Raw genomic sequence first — 23379 nt, forward strand, 5'->3', positions numbered from 1 at the left:
TTCTCTAAAGTGAGTAGCTTATTTTAGATATTTAAACAGTGATTGAGTTTAGATATCATTATCCAAAATAGAAGCAAGCTAAATTACTATATTGATAAATAGTCTGGAAGCCATAAGATGAAATAAATGGGGAAAATGACATATATCGAAGAAGTTTTTTTATAATTTATTTTTCCCTATAAGAAAATAATTCAATCACTGGCTTTATCTATCTTAAAATATCCCATTAAAGGCTTCAAATATGCTATCCAAAGTTTTATGTCTAAGTCAATAATACGACGTACTAAAAAACTTTTGGAAAAAAAGATATTTTTCGTTTATTTCCTTTTCATCACTTTTATACTGGTAGTGAGTATTTTATGCTCAATTTTTTTGAAAAATGTTTAAATTTAGTTGAAGATCCAGTTACTTAGGGACTGCCTACTTATGAAATATCTGTTTTTGTGTTTAAAATACATGCTTATATACACGACATCATCAGTGTGTTAGTTTTAGTGTTGTTCCTTAGTCTTAATCAACCAAGGAGACAGAGAGAAAATTAGCTCCAGTTAAATATGACCAATTTCAATTTTTCAAAAAATAGAGTAATATAATTTCATGTTCAGTGAGGTAAAACATATGAAGCTAAAACGTACTAGCAGTTTAGAGTAATTACAACAGCAATAATTTAAAAATTGTCTGACATCAACCTGCTGTGCATTTTAATTGCAAATAGCTTGTTCGTAAGCTACTTAAACAATTTCATGCATTTTAGCCAAATGATTAACATCTCCCGACAAAGATTCCTGAAGAAAAATATAAGGAACATTTAGAAAAAAAAGAGAATTCCAATAGAAAATACCAGAAACACTAAATCCAAGGAATACTCAGAGATTAGAAGGTGAGTGCGGGTGGCAATTCTATCTTCTCTCCTATTCAAGAAAATGGTTAAACAAGACTTTTAAATAATCGAAGTAAGGTGATTTTGAGAAAACATATTGCCATCATTGAATAATCAACCTGAAGAAATGCCTTAATTCCACAAACATGGTTTATGAAAACAAACAAAAAACATACAAAACAAAAACTCATCTTCAGGCCAAAATGTGGCATCCATAATGCCAAAACCGTGAAATGAATCAAGAAGTCATAATTTTGCTACTAAGGAACACAAATGTCTATGAGAGTCATGTGTTCCTTTTGATCTCTTCTGCCCTCCCTCTGCCCCTTCCTTTCTTATTAGGAGAATATATTTCACACTCTGAAATTCTTCTGGGTACTCCACATTGTGGACACAATGGTCATGAAGCCTAATATGTCTCAAGCCCACTGAACTTTTTTTTAAAGTTATAGAAATAATTTAATTTTCACTTTTACTTCAGATTTTATTGCATCAATAATCATTGCCATGCCTTTTTTTAATTTTTTTTGAGGAAGATTAGCCTTGAGCTAACTACTATCAATCCTCCTCTCATTGCCATTTCTAAGCCAAATAGACACACCTTTCACAGAATCAGCTTTCACAATATTTTGTGATTTTTTTGCTATCCACACTACTGTAATAACAATAGCAATAATAGAAATGCATCACATGTTTAAATTATTCCATACGCTGTGCCAAGAATATTTTCCTACATTGACACTAATTTTCCCACGACCACGTCACATAGGTGTTTGTGCTAAAAAAACAAACAGTAGAAATCAGAGAAGTTACTTAAAGTTTGAAAGTTGGTTAAAAAAAAGGGGGGAGTCAGTATTCAATATCAGGCTCGTTTGATCTCTTCATCTTGTTATTTTACTATTATTCATTAATGGAGGAAGGTGATGGAGAGAGAATGTGTAATCACAGCTAGCCTTTCTGTCTGCCTGAACCACCTACATCTTCCATCTTTAATTCCTTAGGGTTGCAAGGTTGACATATTTCCTCAGTGTGCCCAGGGATCTACTACCTTCCCGACCTCTTTGTGTCTTGCTCACCTGCTCTTGCTTGTGTCCTGATTGCCATCAGTTCCGACTTTATTTGTTTAACTGACCCGTTTTGGCTGCCTGGATTTGCTTCTTTCACTCAGCCTTCTTCCTGAATTAGATCTCAATTCTCTTCTGTATACTTTTGACACTTATTTAGTGAACTAGACAACCTCAGCCTCCTAGCATAGTGTAGTTATAATTACTCATTTAACAAGAACCTATGTGTGCCCTCACTATGATAACTATGGGAGTACAGGGATGACAAATACAGGTAAGGCCCTTGTTTTCAAGAAAATATGAAGGAATGACAGATAGTAAACCAGGAAACAAGTAAATAAAATATTTTCACATAGTAAATACTATGACAAATGCAAAGGAAGATCATGAAACAGTAGAGAATGTTGGTGGTCCACGGCGTTACTGCTGTAGAATGGTCAGGAAAGTCCTCTCTGCGAAAGTAATATTGGAGCAGAAACATGTGAAAGTCATTTGACTGAAAAATAGAGCATGATGGAGAGAGAGAAAAGATGAGGTCTGAGATAAAAGCTAGTGTCATATAATTCATGTAGTGCCTTATAAACCATGGCGGGACATTTGGGTTTCATAAGTGGCTAGTTATAGATTTTAATTAAAGTAGGGTATGATTTGACCCGATTCAGATTTTAAAAAGATCTGTGTGAAGGATGAACCTTATGGAGTATTCTAGGAGAAACACAATGGTGACTTGGTCTAGGCATGTCTGGGTAGAAGTTAGGAAAGAGTTTGATATGGGATATGTTCTGGAGAAATAAACTGACATGATCTCTGACAGGTTGGACTGGCAGATAAACGAAAGAAAAGATTCATCATCTAAGACTGGGAAAATGAAGAGCAGGTGGCCTTTCCTGTTACCCCACCATTGGTGTGAATCAGCCTGACTGTGTTCAGCAAACTCATTGAGAAATTGCCAGGGGAGCAGGGGCTCAATATTTTCATGGCTTTCCTATCCAATTTTATTCAATGCTCTTCATTACAGGAAAGAGTAACATCCATTTCTAAATGAAATGGGTGGACATTATTTAAAGTCCTACAGAAAATTAACTACATTGAATGTTGGGATATTTTTAAGTTTTAGGAAAATGTCATATATATTCTATTACACATTACCTATCATAATATCATTTAAATGTATTCAAAATGCTGAATTATACATCACCATGATAAAACACATATTTAATGGTGTTAAACCACAGCTTTTTAAATTTTTACAAATTAAAAATTGAGGAAGAAGTGACATTAATTTTTACTTTCACGTTTTGCATGATAATTGATATTTATCACTCTTTCCATATCATATATCAACCACAATCAGAAATACTAAAATAATGCTAAAAATAATTTTAAGATCTTCAATATTTACTCCAGGAAACCCTTCCTGCTCTCTGTAACCAGAAGCGATGACTCTCACCTCTGATCAGCTTATTAATCTCTTTTTAAAAAAAATTTGGCACATCACCTTGCGTTGTATAGCAATAACTATGCTTATATTTAATGTGTGCTATTAGATTGTAATTGCTTCCAGGCAGAAACTAAGTTATACTCATCTACTTCACCATCATAAACACCATCCTAGGCATTTAGTACTAATTCAATATATGTGTTGAATAAGTTAATGAATGAACTCTAGAATTATTCAGACGGCAACTATCTGGATTAATTGGCACGTTTACTTGATTTATACAGTTTTATGCACAAGCACACACAGGCACAAATATTTTCAAATAGTCGTACCTCCCAGAGTAGCAGATAGCAAGAAATGAGTCCCATATTTCTTGATAAGGTTTTCTGTGATTTGCTGAAGGGTAGGTCGACGTCCCAAAAGTCTTATGTTGCGGAAGAATTCAGGGGCAAGAGGCAGAGGGGAGCCAAGGAAATTTCTTCTCTCAACTGCAAGGTTATTTACTTTCCAGCGGCCAAACTCCCTGAAAAGCAAATTTATTTTGATTCATAAGTACATCATCTACCTGAATGTTTTCATTTGAAAAGTTCACTGGGTAGTTTAGCTGGGGTCACTACATCACAACAGTTCTTGCTTGTAATAAGATGTCATGAGCTGTGAGTAGGAAAAGCAATATTTAAATTTGATTGAACTGGAGTGAATATTCCAAAACCAAGTCACGTAGAGGAAAAGTAAGCCACTTCTAGTAAATAGCTTCTACTGATTTTTTTTTTCCCCAAGGAAAGATGTACTCATAAAAAATGATTTCATTATGCATAGAATATGAATGTAGAGTTATTAAGAAAAAAAACTAAGGTAATATTTTATCATTTTCCAAGGGAAATGGAAAAAAGAGAATAAATTTATTTTCATCACTCTAATGATTCTCTATTCACTTTAAAATGGAAACTTGTAAAACCTCAAGGATATGATGAAACTGTACAAGAATTTAAAAAACATGATCCAAAGAGAAACTATTTTGTTACAATGATTATTGTTTACAACATATTTTGAAACTCAAAGTCCACTTGATTAGCAATTTCTTAAGATGCAAAATGACTTTTAAGGTGGATTTGGCCAAATTGGAGAAATGGCAGATGTAGTTATAAAAGATTTGTAGATTTAAAAAAAGATTTATTGGCAGCTGGCTCAGCGGCATAGTGGTTAGGTTCTCACGTTCTGCTTCAGCGGCCCAAGGCTCGCATGTTCAGATCCTGGGTGCCGAGCTAGCACCACTCATCAAGCCACGCTGTGGTGGTGTCCCACATAAAGTAGAAGATTGGTACAGATGTGAGCTCAGTGACAATCTTCCTCATTAAAAAAAAACAAAATACAATAACAAAAGATTTATACATTTATATTGAGTTAAAATCCACCTAGAAATACTTTAGAAAAGAACTATGGTGAACTAGATCAGCTGATATCAACTATACAGATTTTTTCTGAAGAGTGGTCTGAAAAAAATCTCAAATAACTTCCACAGGGAAGAATTCCCCCTACCAGGCTTAATACTCCTAGATGTGTTATTTAATTCAATTACTGTTTAGCAAATAAAATGTTAGTTAAATATCGTATAAATATATGCCATATTTACTTAAATTTTTGCCTCCAAGAAATGCCTGCAGTGTACCGCAAACAGTACATGAGGATACACAGCTGTGAACCAGACCCCTACTGTCCACGTCAAAATGGAGTTCACATCCTAGAGAACGTTTAAAAAATAAATAAAACAAACAAGTTGTTAAATTAAAAAAATTTCAGACTGTTGGGGCTGACCCTGAGACGTAGTGGTTACGTTCAGCATGTTCTGCTTCAGCAGCCTGGGTTGGTGGATTCAGATCCTGGGTGTGGACCTGCACCACTCATCAGCCATGCCGTGGTGGCAACCCACATATAAAGTAGAGGAAGATTGGCAAAGACCTTTGCTCAGGGCTAAGCTTCCTTAGCAACAACAACAACAAATTTCAGGCTGTGTTAAGTGGTGAGAGCCTGCTGCAATGGGCAGCAGAGCTGTGGGCAGTGTGGCCCTATTTTATTTTAAGTGACCCAAGAGGATGACTCTGGGGAGGCAATATTTGATATTAGCAATCTCTGAAGGGGAAAAGAGTTGCTAGATGCAGGGTCACAGGGAAAAGATTTACAAAGAACAATAAAGAACAGTAAATACTTTCAGGACAAAGAGGCATGTCCCTGAGAAAGAGTCCCTAACTGTGAAAATTTTGCTTGTAGGATGCACATTTGGCAGCCAAACAACCCATGCAGTCTTCTGGAAACTAATTATAAGATAAGATTCACTAAGGAATCCAGGAAGGACTTTGACCTGAAAATAAGTTAACTTCCAGTTTCCTTCTTGAGAAACTCTTGCTATCGCCTATATAAATCAGCTGATCTAAACAGTTTTAAATAGTATTGTTCTACCAAGGGGTCTCAAACTTCAGCACCTGTTAGAATCACCTGGAAACTCCACCTCAGACTTTCGGATTCATTATGTTTGGGGTAGAGTCAAGAGTTTGCATTTTTAACAAGCAATGCTAATAACGCTAGTCTGGGGATCACACTGAAGAAAACTACGGATTCGATTATTTGGTATATTGCCTTTGAAATTTACTCCAAGTGCTCTCTTTTTAGTCAATTTAGGGCTTTTGGGGGTACTACACCAGATTTATTAATTCATGCTTCCCCAGAAGAGTGTCAGAATGTCTTTGTTATCTTTCCAAACCTGGATTGATATCAATAATTTTTTGTTATGTCTTTTCCTTCTGTAAGCAACTTACCTGAATTTATTTGTTCATGTGTGTTTTCTATATATATATAATCTCTGTAAATATATATTGAAAATTGTGAAGGAGAGTATTTAAAATAAAATGTTTGCTTTAGTACTTTGTGATATATCACAAGGCATGTAATAATATAATGCTTCTAAGAAGTTATTTATTAAACCGTGATCTAAATAACAGTTGCTCATTAATTCCACAGCATATAGGGTTACCCTCGAACATTTACTCTTTCTATTTGCTGAAAAATGCTGATAATTTTATCAAGGGAGAGATACATAACGTGAACTTAAAGTTGTGGTCTGTATTTTTCAATGGTTTAAAGTGCTAAATTTACAAACTCGTATGTATATACTCGTAGATTAAGAAGCGAACTAAGTGAATTAATGAGGCTTCAAAGAACCAAGAAGATTGATTCAATGGTGATATTTTACATCCCATGTAAACGTTTTCTAAATGGCTATTTCTTCCTAGATGACTGAGGGTAAATATGTATTATAAGAGTGCAAATCTAGCCTTCCTTATCTTTTTTAACAATTATATATATACGAATACAAACCAATGACCTATTATGACCTGGAGTATTTACAATTTTCTTTAATTGGTTCCTCTTAAATTTGACAAAGAACAGATGTAATATGAAAAAAGCTGTAAGAAATTTATGTTATTTTCTAAAATCAGTTTATATACTAATTTAACAAGAAAATATATTAATGGTTTCCTATTTATTCTCTATTACTACCAGAAATCTTGCCAGTAATATAGATGAATGTAAGAAAACCTCTGATCTCAAGGGATCAAAGACTGTACTAAGCAAGCTAAAGTCTGAACGAATAAATCTCAATTCAAAGGCTTTAAAATGTTTTATTTTTGCAAAAATACAAGGGTGTGGGGCCAGCCAGGTGGCACAGTGGTTAAGTTTGCACATTCTGCTTCAGCGGTCCAGGGTTCACTAGTTCAGATCCCAGGTGTGGACCTACACACTGCTTATCAAGCCATGCTGTGACAGGCATCCCACATATAAAACAGAGCAAGATGGGCAAGGATGTTAGCTCAGGGCCAATCTTCCTCAGCAAAAAGAGGAAGATTGTCAGCAGATGTTAGCTCAGGGCTAGTCTTCCTCAAAAAAATTAATACGTAAACAGATAAAATAAAGTAAGGGGCTGGCCCGGTGGTGTAGCAGTTAAGTTTGCATGTTCTGCTTCTCGGTGGCCTGGGGTTTACCAGTTCGGATCCTGGGTGCGGACATGGCATCTCTTGGCACGCCATGCTGTGGCAGGCGTCCCACATATAAAGTAGAGGACGATGGGTAGGATGTTAGCTCAGGGCCAGGCTTCCTCAGCAAAAAGAGGAGGACTGGCAGTAGTTAGCTCAGGGCTAATCTTCCTCAAAAACAAACAAACAACAACAACAACAAAATATTAAAAAAATAGATAAAATAAAATAAAAAATACAAGTGTGCAGTAGTAGCTATTGAGCACAAGTCTGCAACTAAATTTATTGCTATTCTTTGATATAAATGTTATTAATCAAACTCACTTTGAATATGTTTTCTCTTCCTTAGGTTCACACACCTTGTAAGGCTATGAAAAGCCTAGGACTGTGGCCAACCTTCTGGGAAGCTCGCTTCAGTCATCAGGTGCTTTTCATTACCTGTCTGTTAACCTTGATTAACTTTATGGTCTCAATTCACCTTCTAACATTTCAAGTGGACAAAACACTTTGCCCTCCCATCTGATTAATTTATTCTCTCTGCCATGCAACAACCAAAAGTAAAGGACACACTCTTTGGGAGTATCACCAAACTAAGACTAAAACTAAAACTAACTAACCAATCAACTAACTGACCTAATTGATTAATTAACTTAAAAACCCAGTATTGTTAGTAACTATAGCAAATTGTTTTCTTCATTTCAAGAGCTTTATCGAAAATTCTTCTCCTAGCTTCTTTTTTCATATTTTCATATAAGGAACGACATAAAATATTACACTTTCTATTGTGTATATCCCAAAAGTGCAATTTGTGCAGAAAACATCAATGCTGATTTGAGATCTGAGATCTTTCATTTCCACTTACCACATTTGGTCTGTATTGTAATAATATGTGATCACTGTTGTGATCTCTATAAATTTATGGTAAGAACTCAGATGCTAGAAAATACTGAAGTAATTCTGAGAAGCGGTGATAAGGGCACTTAAAGTCAAGGAAGTTGGTTTTGGATAGTTATGTACCTCACTGAGAGTAGTAGACATTAGATTGAACACAAATACTCTGTCTCTTTTTGCTAGGCACAGGATAAGATTGCATTTAGTGGTGTCCTTTAAAGTCAATGCGGCCGTGTGGCTTACTTTGACCAACGACGTGTGAGCATGTATGGTTAGCCTTGTCCATCAGCCTGAGACCTTGATCAACATTGATGGTTAGAATCTCTATCCCCCCAATCCCACCTCTGCAGCTTACTGGGATGAACAAGTGCATGAATTAAAAAGAAATGTCATCAGGCCAGCCCTGGTTGCCTAGTGGTTAAGTTTGGTGTGCTCCACTTCAGTGGCCTGGGTTTGATTCCCAGTTGCAGACCTACACCACTCGTCCATCAGTGGCCATGCTGTGACAGTGGCTCACATACAAAAAGAGGAAGACTGACAACAGATGTCAGCTCAGGATGAATCTTCCTCAGCATTAAGAAAATAAAAATGTTATGTAAAACCTACCAAGATTACAGGGTTATTAATGGTTTATTTGCCTGCTTTCTAACAACATAATCTAGTACATCATGACTCATGTAGAGTATTTTGACTTTGGGGTAACTTGAGAAGACAATAAGGAACTAAGCTTGTACATAAATTGGAAACTTATGTGTGCAGTCTTTTGCATCCTGATGATAAGATTCACCTCAGTTGCTACTAAACCATGCATTCGTTAAATTTTGGAAAAACAAAGCGATGAAGTCTGAATTGAAAACATGCTGTTGGGTACGATTATCATAATGAGAGCAATTCACCCAAAGGCATCTAAAGATTCCATCCAGATGCATCATGTTATATTAAATAAGAACATTATATACAACTAGATGTGCATTCTACCTGAGGCCTTCCCAACGCATAAATATCTTGCCACCATAACCTTTGGAAGTCTTTAAATGAAATAGGCACAATTCTTAGAGTTGAATGTAACTCAGCCTCTTTAGAAGCACTACTATTGTGTAGAACACACAAATGGGCTATAATCAGTTCAGCCAGAACATTACTTTGAAAATGTTTTTGTTGGCTCTGAGGAGCCTCTATTAGTTGATTAGAGTTGTATGTTTGCCTGCTAAAAATTCTGACTTGCAGGTATCTATTATTATGTGTGTCCACGTAATGTTTACTTTTCTACAACAATATTTATGATAATTTTATCCCTACCGATCTCATAAAAAAGGTTGGAGAACAAGAATGACATCAACAAATTTCATTTAAATAATGGTTACATCATTGTTGCATTGCCATTGACCTTTCGTACTAGTATTTAAATTCTACGTAAATATATAAATGCACTCAGTGTATTTAAAATATATCAGCCGCCATGATTTCTTTAAAATTAAACATGTCTATTTGATTTCTGAAAAATATAGAATCTGCCACAGTTGATATTAGATATTTTGGACTCCATACCAGAGGAAAAGCAGCATAAAAGATATTGACAAAATCAAATTTTGCCGTTACTGAAAAAGACCTATCTTTAACTGCTAATTTACTCTAAATAAAATTCCTTGTCTAAGTCCTGAAGGCTATTATTACATTATTTTTCACAATGCTACATTTGTTGACTTATAATTTTAATTCTATCAATATTCATTAAAATTTGCAGACACAACAGAATATTAACATAAAATATATTACCCAACCACTTGTCTGCTGAGAACAAATCTAGCATAAGAATCATAAATTGACTTGCCAGTCTTTAGCAGCACTAACGTTCTAATTACATCTGTAAAATCATACTTATCTTAAGAAATGCCACTAAGAATCAATACTAGCTCATCATAATTCTATTATGTGTAGCTGTTACATATAAAATTGGTTCTGTTAACGTTCTTTCCACATATCTTCCACATCTCACAAATGATGCTGTTGGCCATTCGGCCAGTGAAAGGGGAGTATTCCTAACGGGCTGGATGACTGTAGCTCCGAAGCCAGTGTTTTTAAAGCAGCTGAATGCTAAGCAGCTGGCTGGCTAGAGAATCCACTCTTTTTTGCCCTCCTGCCCCTTGATACTCCAAATTTTTATTATTATTATTATTTAACAGTTGTGGGATTTTTAAAGCCGGAGAGGTTGTTTTGGTTAGGTTTGATGAGGTGAGGAATTTAGCTGAGTGAATCTATGCAAATGAAACACTGGAAGCAAAGCACAATCACAAACACGACTTATGTAAAATGTTTACCTGCAGGATTTTTGAGAAGCGCCATTAATGACTGTTGTATTTTGAATGAGCTGTCAAACTCAGAGTGGATTAGAGAAGACAAATTAGCATGCTTGCAACAGAACATTGCCTCTCCCAATAAAGCAACAAGAATTCATTGCAGCTGAAGGTTCCTGACTGTATCATTGAATCAAATAAGATGGAGGTGGGGTCATAGAGAATTTTTGAAAGAATGGTCTGGTTTTTGACTAGTATTGTATATTTCTAACTATTAAAATATGTTAAATTTTTAGGGCAATGAAATGACTGAAAATTGTTTAAATCTATAAAAGATAATGATAGATAGATAGGATTTTATTTAAATTTTAAGGGAAAGACCACAGAATTCAATTATCATAGTCACTGCCATTATTTCCAAAATAATTCATTTAACAGGAATATAACGGTACCACACATTTGTACCCACACAGATACATATAATATAGTAATTTATTATCCATGTTTAAATTAAACCACTCCTTTGAACAGATGTTAGCAAATAGTTTTGATGTAAAAAATATAGATACATGCTATCATTAAATGACTTTCTAAGTTGAAGAAAGAGAGAATTAGGTAACAAGCAAAAGCTTTTCTTTCTAAACTTTGGAAGTACAGTTTAACATCTGTTACAACTTATCACAATTATTCATCATTCACATTCCTATAATTATACATTAATTATACAAAATATATATAATTATGTATTTTGAAGAAGTAAAATTTGTGACACTTAATTTAAATGGTGCTGGAAACATTGTTTACCTCTTCATAAATGTTGGTATAAGTACCTTTGTGAGGTCACAGATTTTTGTCCCAGGATGTCAATTCTTGAAATATATATAAATGTTGGTCAAGGTAATAAGCTTTAGTGAAATTAATAAGTAAAATTAGCAAAAGGATTTATAAATAAAACCACACTCAAAGAATCTGAAAATTGCCCATCTTGGTCCAGATGGAGACTAAATTAAATGCTCATGATGAAGGATAAATGCCAAAAGAATTGTTACCTGCTGATGAAAAATGAATATCCTTTTTGATAATTTCTTTAAATGTTTAAGCAATAATCTCATTGAAATGTCTTTATGATGGTACAACCTCTGCCTTAGACACAGGATCAAATATTCATAAATCATAGATTAGAGCAGTGTAGCTAACCAATTAAATATCTGAACTTGCAATAAATTACAACTTCATATACTACTTCATTTCAAGTAACATGAGGAGTAAGAAAAGTGCAAGGATCTTTTTTTTAGAACAATTACATTTTTAGAGACAATAAATACACACTGTCAATCTTTTTATGAAAATTTTTCATAATAAAAATTAGTTTTAAATAATAATTCAGTTTAGTAGAATATGTGGTTTTCCTGAAATGTTTTAAAATGTTTTAAAGAAAAGTCTTCTTAAAATGTTCTGATTTTTCTCACATAGTTAAAGGAAATAAAAATGTGTTTTAGCAGCTCACAGCTTTTAAGATACATATAATTTATTCCAACTTGCTAGTAATTTTATGTCTTTCTCATGCACAGGTGGTAGGAAAGCTGGATATGGTGTTTTATGACAAAATAAATTTTCAGAAAAAAGTATAATCTTAATTTTGCAAGGTATAAGTTATTCATTCCTCAAATTATAACCTTTCAACTTGAATCAGGCTTTAGTTGTCAGAAAATCATTTTACATACAAAAAGCTTGTGAAGTGTAAACTAATGTCACCTTTCTCTGGATATTACCCTTAGAATCTATGGATTATAAATTGAAGCGTTATCTAACACGTATTTAGTCTTTCTGTCTTCTACACTTGAGATTTATATAAAATGCATTTGTTAACTCTCACCCTCTATATGCAAACTTCAAAGGAACCAATAACACATGGGGAAACTGCTGTCTTATCTTCCCCGTCAGTATTGTCTCCAATTAATTCAAGCCCTATTGCTATATGTATTCATAGTAGAGTGTTCTTTCCCTTCCTAGCACTTAATATATTTATTTGTGTAGTTATTTGATTAATATCTGCCTCTTCCTAATATAATAGGCTCCACATAGACATGCATTGTCTCCTTTTTATGACCATGTATTCTTAAGTCTCAGATACATGACCCATAGTAGTCACTCAATAAATATAGCCTAAATCAACAAATGAGTAGATGTTCTGTAGGGGATGAAGAAATACTTCTCTACCCTTCTAGGTTCTTCTGGCTTGTCTAAGAACTAAATTGACATGAGACAAAAATAAAAGGAGAAAATCAAACAAATTTAATAACATGTACACATGAGAGAAACCCAGGAAAACTGACTAACTTGACAAAATGGCTGAAGCCACCACCTTAAATACCATCTTCAGCTAAAAACAAAGGAGGATGTTGGGAGTGGTGATTTGGAACTTCAAAGGGGAGGAAGGCAATTCACAGGGAGATGGAAAAGCAAATGTTTGATAAACAGATGTTTGCCATGCCTTGTGAAGACAGTGGGACATGGAGAGGACTTTGATCAAATGGGCCTTGCTAGGTTCCTCCCTATCTATCACACTTACATGATATTATACTCTAGTTGTCTACGGTGATAGCTCTTCCTGGAACAGACCTTCTATCTTACATTCTTCTAGGTAGTTAGGGGGAAGATCAAAGTTTCTTCCCGAGTCTTTTATTCTTAAAAATAATCAACCTAAAGAGACACGTTTTGGGGTGGCAAATTCTGCTGCCCCACGGTTCTCATGCAAGCTAAAATGAAATAACCATCTATGTAAGAAAAGGGATGGGGTTTCTGACTTGAGAGCATACACTCTGGCTAAAGTTCACAGAAAACCAAGCTCAGTGGAAGAATGCACTTCTCAGTTATGCCCTTGGAGTGTTCAAGTGACTCAAAGTGAAGTCACTTCAAGGAGTGACTTCTTCAAGGGGGAAGTTAGGAGTTGACAATTTGGTTTAAATTGAGAATCACTAATGACTAGGTAACAACCTACTCCCACTAATAGATAAAACATGTATATACATATTGGAATGGTGAGAAAAACTGTCATTGTCTGTGAGTGCAGTGAAAAGTACATGGTGGTGCTGATAAGCTCTGTTAGTTAATGTGCTTTGGGGAGGACAGTCCTACGATTTCAGTTATAAAAGAATCTTCATCTTTCATATCTGTATCAGCCATAAGGCAAAGGAAGGACACCGAGCTATAGAAACTCAATTCCCATCTTGCCTGGGAGAAATAAATATATAACATATACCTTGACAAATTTTCCCCTAAAAGCATTAAAATCTAATTTTATTACCCATTAACAAGCAATAAATTTAACATTAGTTTGACTGGCAAAAAGCAAAATTTTCATTTTCATGCTAATTTAAAATTTTGATTGGCAAATAACTTTATCTCGACGTGGAATTTGAAATGATAGTTTAATTAGGCTTGTGTTTAACATGATTATGAGGTTTAAACTGTTGCACTGTGAGGTACATGGTCTTGTTATCTCCTTTTGGTAAGTGAGAGACCTTTGGTACAAATTATTTCTCCAGGGCTGTATACCTAACAAGAGTTTGAATCCAGGGGGATTGACACCAAAACTAATGCTCTTAACTTCTTTCTAGATTAATAGCAATTATGATTGAAAGGTAGACTTTGATAGTAATATATGACATCTGTGTGTGTGAGAGAGCGGTAGAGAATGTGTGTGGGGGGTCGGGGGACCATAGGGAGTGTATGGTGTGCAAAGAGAAAGAGATAAAAATATGGAGGGAGGAGGCTGGGAGGAGTTTAGCAATCAAATGGGGAATAATGTGAGAAATAGTAATAAAAATTAATATAACTATAATAGAAGCAAAGTGCTGACTACAGATTAATCCTTTATTGTCCCGACTACACAATCATACAAGAAACAATGTAAATATCCTCTTGGTAGAAGCAGCTAAAGCACCTTTGGGATGAATTCACATTTCTTAGAAGAGGGTGGTAGAATTGTAGGAAACGAATGGTTAAAGGGGTTTATGATCAATTGCTTTTATAGGTGATATAGTATAGTCCAAACTCCAGGTTTAGAGTAAAGAGAATAAAAGCTTCTGGGGGAGAAACACAAATAATGAGAAAGGAAACATTCTTAGCTGGGATCATCCAGCAGTGTTGAGGGAACTCAACGACGAAACTGGGAAGCTGATGGGAGAATCTGTTTTATGAAACAACCACTAATCTGAAGGTTGCTGATACAACTCTAACACATCAGAAGGATTCCAGAGAAGGAGAAAGTCCTGTAAATCCACAGATGAGCTTAGATTCCATGATAAAAGGTGGCCATCACTGAATATAAAAGGAAATATCCCACCACAGAAAAGGATTATGATTTCTGCAAGGGGATATTATGTCTGAGCACTTTACTGGAACTGCTTGTAGTGAAATGTAGGTGTGTAGAAAAAATAAATTCCTGAATATAGTCTACTGATTCTTACAAAAATGAAGTCTCCTCCTCAAAATTTGCTTTAAAAAAACAGGTTGCAAGAGTAGCTAGCAGTTCAGAACACTTACATTTGAAAATATCTATCCAAATAATGGAAAGATCTGGAGAGAAAGATTAATCACAACAAAAAGAACAAACAAGATGTGCTACTTAATATGCAAAGTGAATAGACAAGCTATATTTAATTAAAAAGTGTTAACATGCTTAGAGGAAGAACAACTGAATAGGATCCTTAAGGGAGGGTGACTACTGAAGGAGAAAAAACTGAAACATCCCAGAATTATGAAAAGTTAAAACTGAGCAATTGTAATATTTGGTTAAAAGAAAAGAAGGGAAAAATAAAAGGTGTATCTGTGATGTGAGTGAAAGATAGTACATTGGCAAATATAAGAATCACTAAAAACCATCATTAGAGGCTTTTATTATTACTTCTTTATTGACACTGTAAAGGAAGTGGATCAACCAGCCTAAATTACTGATGAGCCTGAAAACATCACGGAAGGTTACTCTGTGTGACAAAGAAACTGGAAACTAAAAAGGTGAGTCAATCACAGGGAGAGATCTAAAGAAAATTTCCCAGAACAAAGGGAGATCGGGGAAGAGTGCAGATGGGGTCAACCTGGGGACACTGTTGGGAAAAAGAGAGGAAACAAAAGGAAAAGATTTATATTATTTTGAAAATAGAATGTAAAAGTGTTTAGTTACTGCCATCAGTTTGAGCTTTCTTTTTAAACACAGAAGATCACTTCAAGATATTGCTCAGCTGAAAATGTAGTCGGTATTCTGAATCCCCAAGGTTATTATAAGTACAATGAAAATATGAAAATAACAAATTATTAATGAAGTTATGAATAAAGGCAAGATTCTAATTACCAAGTAAAATTAAGTGATATATTAACAATATTTTAATATGTAGTTGGTATTAAATTAGTAATTTATATTCATGGACATTATTAGGCCCAATAGTGATGTCTATGATAAAAGGTAACATGAAAAATAATAACTGACATTTATTGAGCAATTATTGTGGAACAAATGTTATGTGTTTTCTTTGCCTTTATTATATTCACACATAATCTCATGAAATAAGGATAACTGTCAATCAGAAAATCAAAGGTTATATTGACAGATGCAAAATTTGGAGTAGGAAGATTTAAGGAAAAACACTAACATGGACATGAAACCCCAGTTTTCAATTGATTTGTTTATCACCAAATTACCTCTAGTTACAGAGGCTGTCTGCCTCCTACAGAGGGAGGTCCGTTGCTCAATGAGTAGTGTTGGTTTGAGTTTGAGTAGTGTTGGTTTGAAACAGATGGCACCTTCAGTTCCAGACTGTTAGCTTTCTCAGAGCTCTTTCCCTCCCATGTTGTCGTAAGTGAAGTGAGGTTTATCACAGACAATCTACATTTGGATTATGTTTTTTGATCCATTCAGCCAATCTCTGTCTTTTAATTAGAGTATTTATACCATTTATATTATATTGTTATTACAGAGTTTAAGTCTTTTTACTCTTTGATTTCTATTCTGTTTCTCTGTTTTTCACTTTTCCTGTCTTCCTGTAGGTTACTTGAATAATTTCTAGAATTCCATTTTGAGGTATCTATAGTTATTTTGAGTATGTTTTTCTGTAGTATTTTTGTTTTGGTTGCTTTGTGTACTACTTTTTTTTTTTGCCTTTCAGGCATGGACAATTTAGTAGAAGAGATAGATATATAAAAAATCAAATCCAATAAACTACACAGGTGAGATAATATATCTATGTAAGTCACACAGTAGAATGCTTCGGAAATAAAATTCAGAAAACATTAAAATATGAGTCTCTTAAAGGGATGGTACTCCTGAAAAATTACTTGTCAATTTAACCAGTCTCACTAAACATTCAGGGTTATAACAGCATGCAGCCAGATGAGAGAAAAAGCGTGTTGCCAAAGATTCTCAAACATTTCAGATGAACCGTGAGGATATAAATATACCTCTGAGAGTGACAATGGAAGATGTTTTCTTTTCTTTCTTTTTTTTTAAGTTGTGGCAAAATACGTGTAACATAAAATGTACCATTGTAACCATTTTTAAGTACACAGTTCAGTAGTTGAAGTATATTCATATTGTTGCGCAACCAAGACTGAGACCCTGTACCCATTAATTCTAGCTTCTGCAGATCTGGGTCTTGCTTTTAGTGCTGTATCTCAGAAGTCATCACCAAACCCGAGAACATCTGGATCTTCTCCTATGCTGTTTTTTAGAAATTTTACAGTTTTCTGTTTTACATCTAGGTCTGTGATCCATTTTGAGGTAATTTTTTTTAAACGTGTAAGGTCTCTGTCTAGATTCATTTTTTTTTGGCATGTGAATGTCTAGTTATTCCAGCATTGCTGGAAAGGCTATCTTTGCTCCCTTGTGTTGCCTTTTGCTCCTTTGTCAAAGATCAGTTGACCATATTTATGTGGGTGTCTATTCTGTTCCATTGATTTACTTATATATTCTTTCACCCATACCACACTGTCTTAAAGATGATAGCTTTATAGTAAGTCTTAAAATTGAGTAGCGTCAGTTCTCCAACTTTGTTTTCTCCTACAATATTATGATGCTATTTTGGGCCTTTTGCCTCTCCATATAAACTTCAGAATTGGTTTGTCAATATCCATACCATAATTTGCTGGGTTTTTAATTGAGATAGCACTGATCAAATGGGAAGAGCTGACATCTTGACAATATTGTATTTTTCTATTCATGAACATAGAATATCACTCCATTTATTTAGTTCTTCTTTGATTTCATTCATTAGAGTTTTGAAGTTTTCCTCATATGGATCTTATAAATATTTAACTAGATTTATACCTAAGTATTTCATTTTTGGAGGTGCTACTGTAAATGTTATTGTGTCTTTAATTTCAAATTTTACTTGTTCATTGCTAGTATACAGGAAAGCAATGGACTTTGTATATTAACCTTGCATCATGCAACTTGGCTGTAATCATTAGAGTTCCAGGAGTTGTTTTGTTGATTCTTTCAGATTTTAGATGTAGATTTTCATGGAACTTGTGAACAGTTTTCTTTCTTCTTTCCCAATCTGTAAAACTTTTATTTCCTTTTCTTGTCTTACTGCATTAGCTACAAATTCCCATGGGATATGGACAAGGCATGGTGAGATGGGATATCTTTGCCTTGTTCCTGATCTTAGGGGGAAAGCTTCTAATTTCTCACCATGAAGTGTAATGTTAACTGTAGGGTTTTTGTAGATATTCTTTATTAGGTTGAGGCATTCCCTACTATTCCCAACTTACTGAGAGTTTTTATTGTGAATGAGTGTTGGGTTTTGTCAAATGCTCTTTCTGCATCTATTGATATGATCATGTGAGTTTTCTTTTACCTTGTTGATGTGATGGATCACATTAATTAATTTTCAAATATTGAATCAGCTTTGCCTGCCTGGGGTAATTCCCACTTGGTCATTATTTATAGTTCTTTTTATACATTGTTGGATTCAATTTGCTAACCCTTTCTTGAGGATTTTTGCATCTAAGTAAGTGAGAGATATTGTTCCATAATTTTCTTTACTTGTAATATCTTTGTCTGGTCTTGGTGTTAGAGTAATGCTAGCCTTTTGGAATTACTTGGGAGGTATTTCTTCTGCTTCTATCTGAAAGAGATCGTGGAAAACGGATAAAATTTCTTCCTCAAATGTTTGGTATAATTCACTAGTGAATCCATCTGGGCAGAGTGCTTTCTGATTTGGAAGGTTATTAATTATTGACTCAATGTATTTAATAGATATAGGTCTATTCAGATTGTGTATTTCTTCTTGGGTGATTTTTCTGCTGGGTTATTGGACTATTTCTGATAGAAGGATGTTAAAGTCTTCCACTGAGTTTCTTAAATCATTTTTTGTATTCTTCCAATCTGAAATTTCCATTCGATTCTTTTGTTTGTTTGTTTTTTTGGTGAAGAAGATTGTCCCTGACCTAAAATCTATGCCAATCTTCCTTTATTTTGTATATGAGGTGAGACCACAACATGGCTTGATGAGCAATGCACAGATGTGTGCCTGGCATCCAAACCAGTGAATCCTGGGCCCCCGAAGTGGACTGCACAAAATTAAGCACTATGCCACCAGGTGGCCCCTAATTCTTTTTCATAACTATCTTTTTCGAGACTTTCTGTTGCTTTGCTGAGGGTTTCTTCTTTTTTCCTTTGTTTAAGCATGTCCATACCTGTGCAATGACACAATTTTATGATGTCTGCTTTTAAATCTTTCTCAAATCTCTCTATCTCAATGCTTTCAGCTATTCATATTTTTTTTCATTCCAAGTGAGATTTTGCTGGTTCTTGTTATGACAGCTGATTTTTAATTAAAACTTAGATATTTTGGATATTACGTTAGAAGAACTGGGTCTTATTTAAATCATTTCTCTTAGGTGGCTTTCCCTGACACCACTTATGTAGTAGAAGGGGAGAGCACTGCCATATTATTGACAGGTGCAAGTAGATATCCCATTGTCCTACTCAATCTCTGTTGACCCCCAAAGTAGGGAGGGGCTCCTAGAGGGTAGGAGGTCCAGCCTGCACTAGACTTCTGCTGATACCACCCTTGCTCTGATTAGTAGCAGTGCTAGTTATACTACTACCAATACTACTAGTATTACTAGCAGTACTACTGCTCCCCACCTGGCTTCTACTGATCCCATGACGGTGGGAGGGGATAGCTTCATTTCTGCTGGGTGGTAGTAAAAGTCTTGTTATCTGTCCAGCTTCCTCTGACACCACACCAATGGATAGAGCAAGGAGCATCCGGTTAATGCACAGTAGGGAGGAAAGTTTAGGCTCCAGATGTAGATTCCACTGACACCATGAAGGAGAGATCTCCTTACCACTCAGCAGGGACGAAATTCTAGGCTTGCACTCAGCTAGCCTTCCCTGGAACCACCTTAACCTAGAGGTTGGGTCCCTCATTACAGCCGGGTGAGGCTGGAAGTCTAGGGTCCTATTTGGCCTTTGCTGGGCTGGGAAAGATGAAGACAGAGTGGTTTTCTGTAGTGTTTGTGTGGGGTTAGAGAGATTATTATCTAAAATTTTTCTGTCTTGCTAGGCCACCATTTTTCTGGTCTGTTGGCTAAAGAGCAAGCTCTTACAGAGGCTTATTTTGTCTATATCTCTTAGTGTTTCTGGTTTGCTGGCTTGTTGAGCTCCAAGTCTGGGATATATGAGGCAAAAGGCAAACCTAGAAATGATCACCTGACATTGTTTCATTTCAATGTCGCTGGCCAGTCCACCTTCTTCCCTACAAATTTTAAAGTCTTCTAACATTTTTTTTATACATAATATTCAGGGGGTTTTAGCTGTACTTAGTGGGAGAAATCCAGAAAACTATATCTAATTCATTTTCCTTGAAGGTGAATTGCTGTAACAATGCTAATATTTTAAAACTACTTTCATTTATTTTCTAATGGAGAATAAAAACGTAATTGCATTTTTAATACAAAACACTGCTAAGAGGCTAATAATCTTGTTAAAAGGTAAGGAGAAGTTACTAAACTTTTAATACAGGTGTCTGTGCAAAATGATGAGTTGAAAATCTTTTCTATTAATTTTATACATCTTTCTGAAGATCTGTGGAAAGAAAATAAAAAGTATAGACGATATTTAAAAATCTTTTAGAGTTTTTGGAGTATATAAAAATATAAAAGATGTTGATTAGAAAACAAAGTCAGGTGGAAAAACTCTTCCTTTGTAATTACATGAACAATTTAATTTAGTAAAAGAACAATTGGAGAAATCTGAAGGAGAGTTATGTGTGCTTTTAAGGGTAGGTTTTTGTAAGAATCTATAGAGGGCCATATGACTATATAAAATGCTATTTGTTGAGATTAACATTGGAGCACAAAACCAAGCATTTTTGAATAAAATTTGGAATTTAATTATATATAATATAGATACAAAACTACATTTTTCTCCGTATATGTTTATAAGGATTGTTTATATATCTATGTTTCTCTATTGAAAGTATTTTTGGGGGCCAGCCAGGTGGCCTTGCAGTTGTTTGCACGTTCCACTTCAGCAGCATGGGGTTTGCCAGTTCCAACCCCAGGTGTGGACCTACGCACTGCTTGTCAAGCCATGCTGTGGCGGGTGTTCCACATATAAAGTAGAGGAAGATGGGCACAGGTGTTAGCTCAGGGCCAATCTTCCTCAGCAGAAAGAGGAGGATTGGTGGTAGATGTTAGCTAAGGCTAATCTTCTGCAAAAAAATAAAAAAGAAAGTATTTTGGTGGCATCTTTGTATAGGCAGAAGTTGGTTTGGTTTTTTATAATAGAAAGTTGTAGTAGAGATTATTAAACACCCTTCATAAAAAAAATAACATTGTGAATTAAAAAAATAAGGTCGGTAAGAAAGAAACAAACCAAAACCAATTATGATAGCAAGAACAAAAAACAAAAAAAATACATATATTATGTGTTAAGTATACATAATATATGATGCCACGGCTTAGTTACATCTCCCACTTTCAATACTCCTCATGCCTCTCAGAAACAGAACTGCTTTTGCTGGTTTCTCAGTTCATAAATTTGGAAAATAGGCAAGAATCACATGACTACAGAGTTCCTTAATAAGAATAATTTTTAATAGTTAAACACTGTAAATATTCAAATATAATACAAATGTTTCTCAGAATGCGGAGAATATTCAGCTCCTATCTGCTGAGTATTATTTTAAGTACTTATTAAGAAACAAAATCAGGGCCATCCTGGTCGCCTAAGGGTTAAGTCCAGTGTGCTCTGCTTCAGCAGCCAGGGTTTGGTTCCCTGGTGTGGACCCGGGGGTGTGGACCTACACCACCCATTTGTCAGTGGCCATGCTGTGGTGGTGGCTCATATACAAAAAGAGGAACATTGGCCATAGATGTTAGCTCAGGGAAAATCTTCCTCAGTGAAAAAAACAAACAGACAAAAATCATGGCTATAAAATACTTTTCAATGTGTAGACTTTTAACAGTTTTATTTTTAATGCACCAACTTCAGAGAAATATAAATTTAAAATTTTAACATGTAAAATAAATGTCATATTACCATCAAGATGAGATGGGGGATACTAAGACATTATTTTATACTGGTGGAGGACATAATGATAACTCTAATAATTAGATAACATATTTTAATTTTCCAAGTTTAATTCTTAGTAGCAGGCGGAAATTAAGTTTTTGTTAAATTTAATAGGAAGATCATGCCAAGAAGATCCTCAGAGAGTAATTAAAATTAAATTTTGTAGAAACATTAATATTTTGATGTCCATATAAACATAAGTTAAATGGTAAAATGACTTTTTTTGATAATAATTTAACTAAGATATTTCATAGGAAAGAAATAATTCAGATGGGGTTAGGATGGCTGTGAACTTGAAGGTGATCATGTTTTTCTGTAAAGCTGACAAATTCTAACTGGAAGCCTGCAACTAGGTAATACAGAAATAATAGTTAATAAAGGCTGAAGGGGGGGGCAAGAAAATAGAAGTTAAATGTTAAGAAATCAAGCTAAATTGCTATATAATTATTAAATTGACAGTGAAAAGAAATGTATTTTTAATACCCCAAATCAGCCATTTATTTCATTTATTCAATTTAGAACACAATTGCAATTACGTATTTTAACAAGTGGCTTTACTTATTCTGGGTTGAGCATGAATAGTTATTTTATAAATTAGATATTAGGACTTTTCAGAAAGAACTAGGTCAATTAAAAGTTAGTAAAGCCAGAAGTCCAGATGGCGCTGAATTCACCCAACTAAAATTAACTACTCTGGATTTGGCTCATTCTCATTACTCAATTATTCATGTGATATATGTGAAAATCTGGCAAATTGGAAAATTGCCGGTAATTTGCCCCATCAATGAAAAATGACTCAGTTCTCCTAATTACAGATTAGACACAACAAGTATTTTTTCTTTCCCCTTAGGTATTTTAAAAAGCAACTGACTCTGTAATAAAAAAAATTAACAATCAAAAGAAAATCAGAGATAATTTAATTTTTTTCCCATGAGTTTGTAATTCACGTAACCATTCACATGAAAGTTAGCAAGTAGCCACGTAATAGAGAAGGAACACTGTGTATTACATAAAATGATAAAGGAAAACTGAAAAGTGAAAACCCGTGCAGAGGAAGAATTCTAGATGCTCACGTTTTTGCACTAAATTGTTTTCTGACCTTAAATAAATCACTTTATCACTTAGATTCTTAACTTTCTATGATATAAAATCAAGCACCTGCACTTAAAAAATTCAAGTGTCTTTTTTTCAGATTTCTGA

The 23379-nt window shown here is 34.6% G+C and overlaps 1 protein-coding gene across 1 annotated transcript in view; it reads right to left on the minus strand.

The window, feature by feature from the left end:
- BRINP3 (BMP/retinoic acid inducible neural specific 3) overlaps positions 1 to 23379 on the minus strand; it is a 390477-nt gene that overhangs the window by 190988 nt on the left and 176110 nt on the right. Inside the window, exon 3 of the mRNA XM_046679822.1 lies at positions 3718 to 3908. Coding sequence (XP_046535778.1) covers positions 3718 to 3908 — 191 coding nt within the window. The remainder of the gene's footprint in view (positions 1 to 3717; positions 3909 to 23379) is intronic.

Source organism: Equus quagga, chromosome 12 (genome assembly GCF_021613505.1).
Source record: "Equus quagga isolate Etosha38 chromosome 12, UCLA_HA_Equagga_1.0, whole genome shotgun sequence".
Classification (NCBI taxonomy): domain Eukaryota; kingdom Metazoa; phylum Chordata; class Mammalia; order Perissodactyla; family Equidae; genus Equus; species Equus quagga.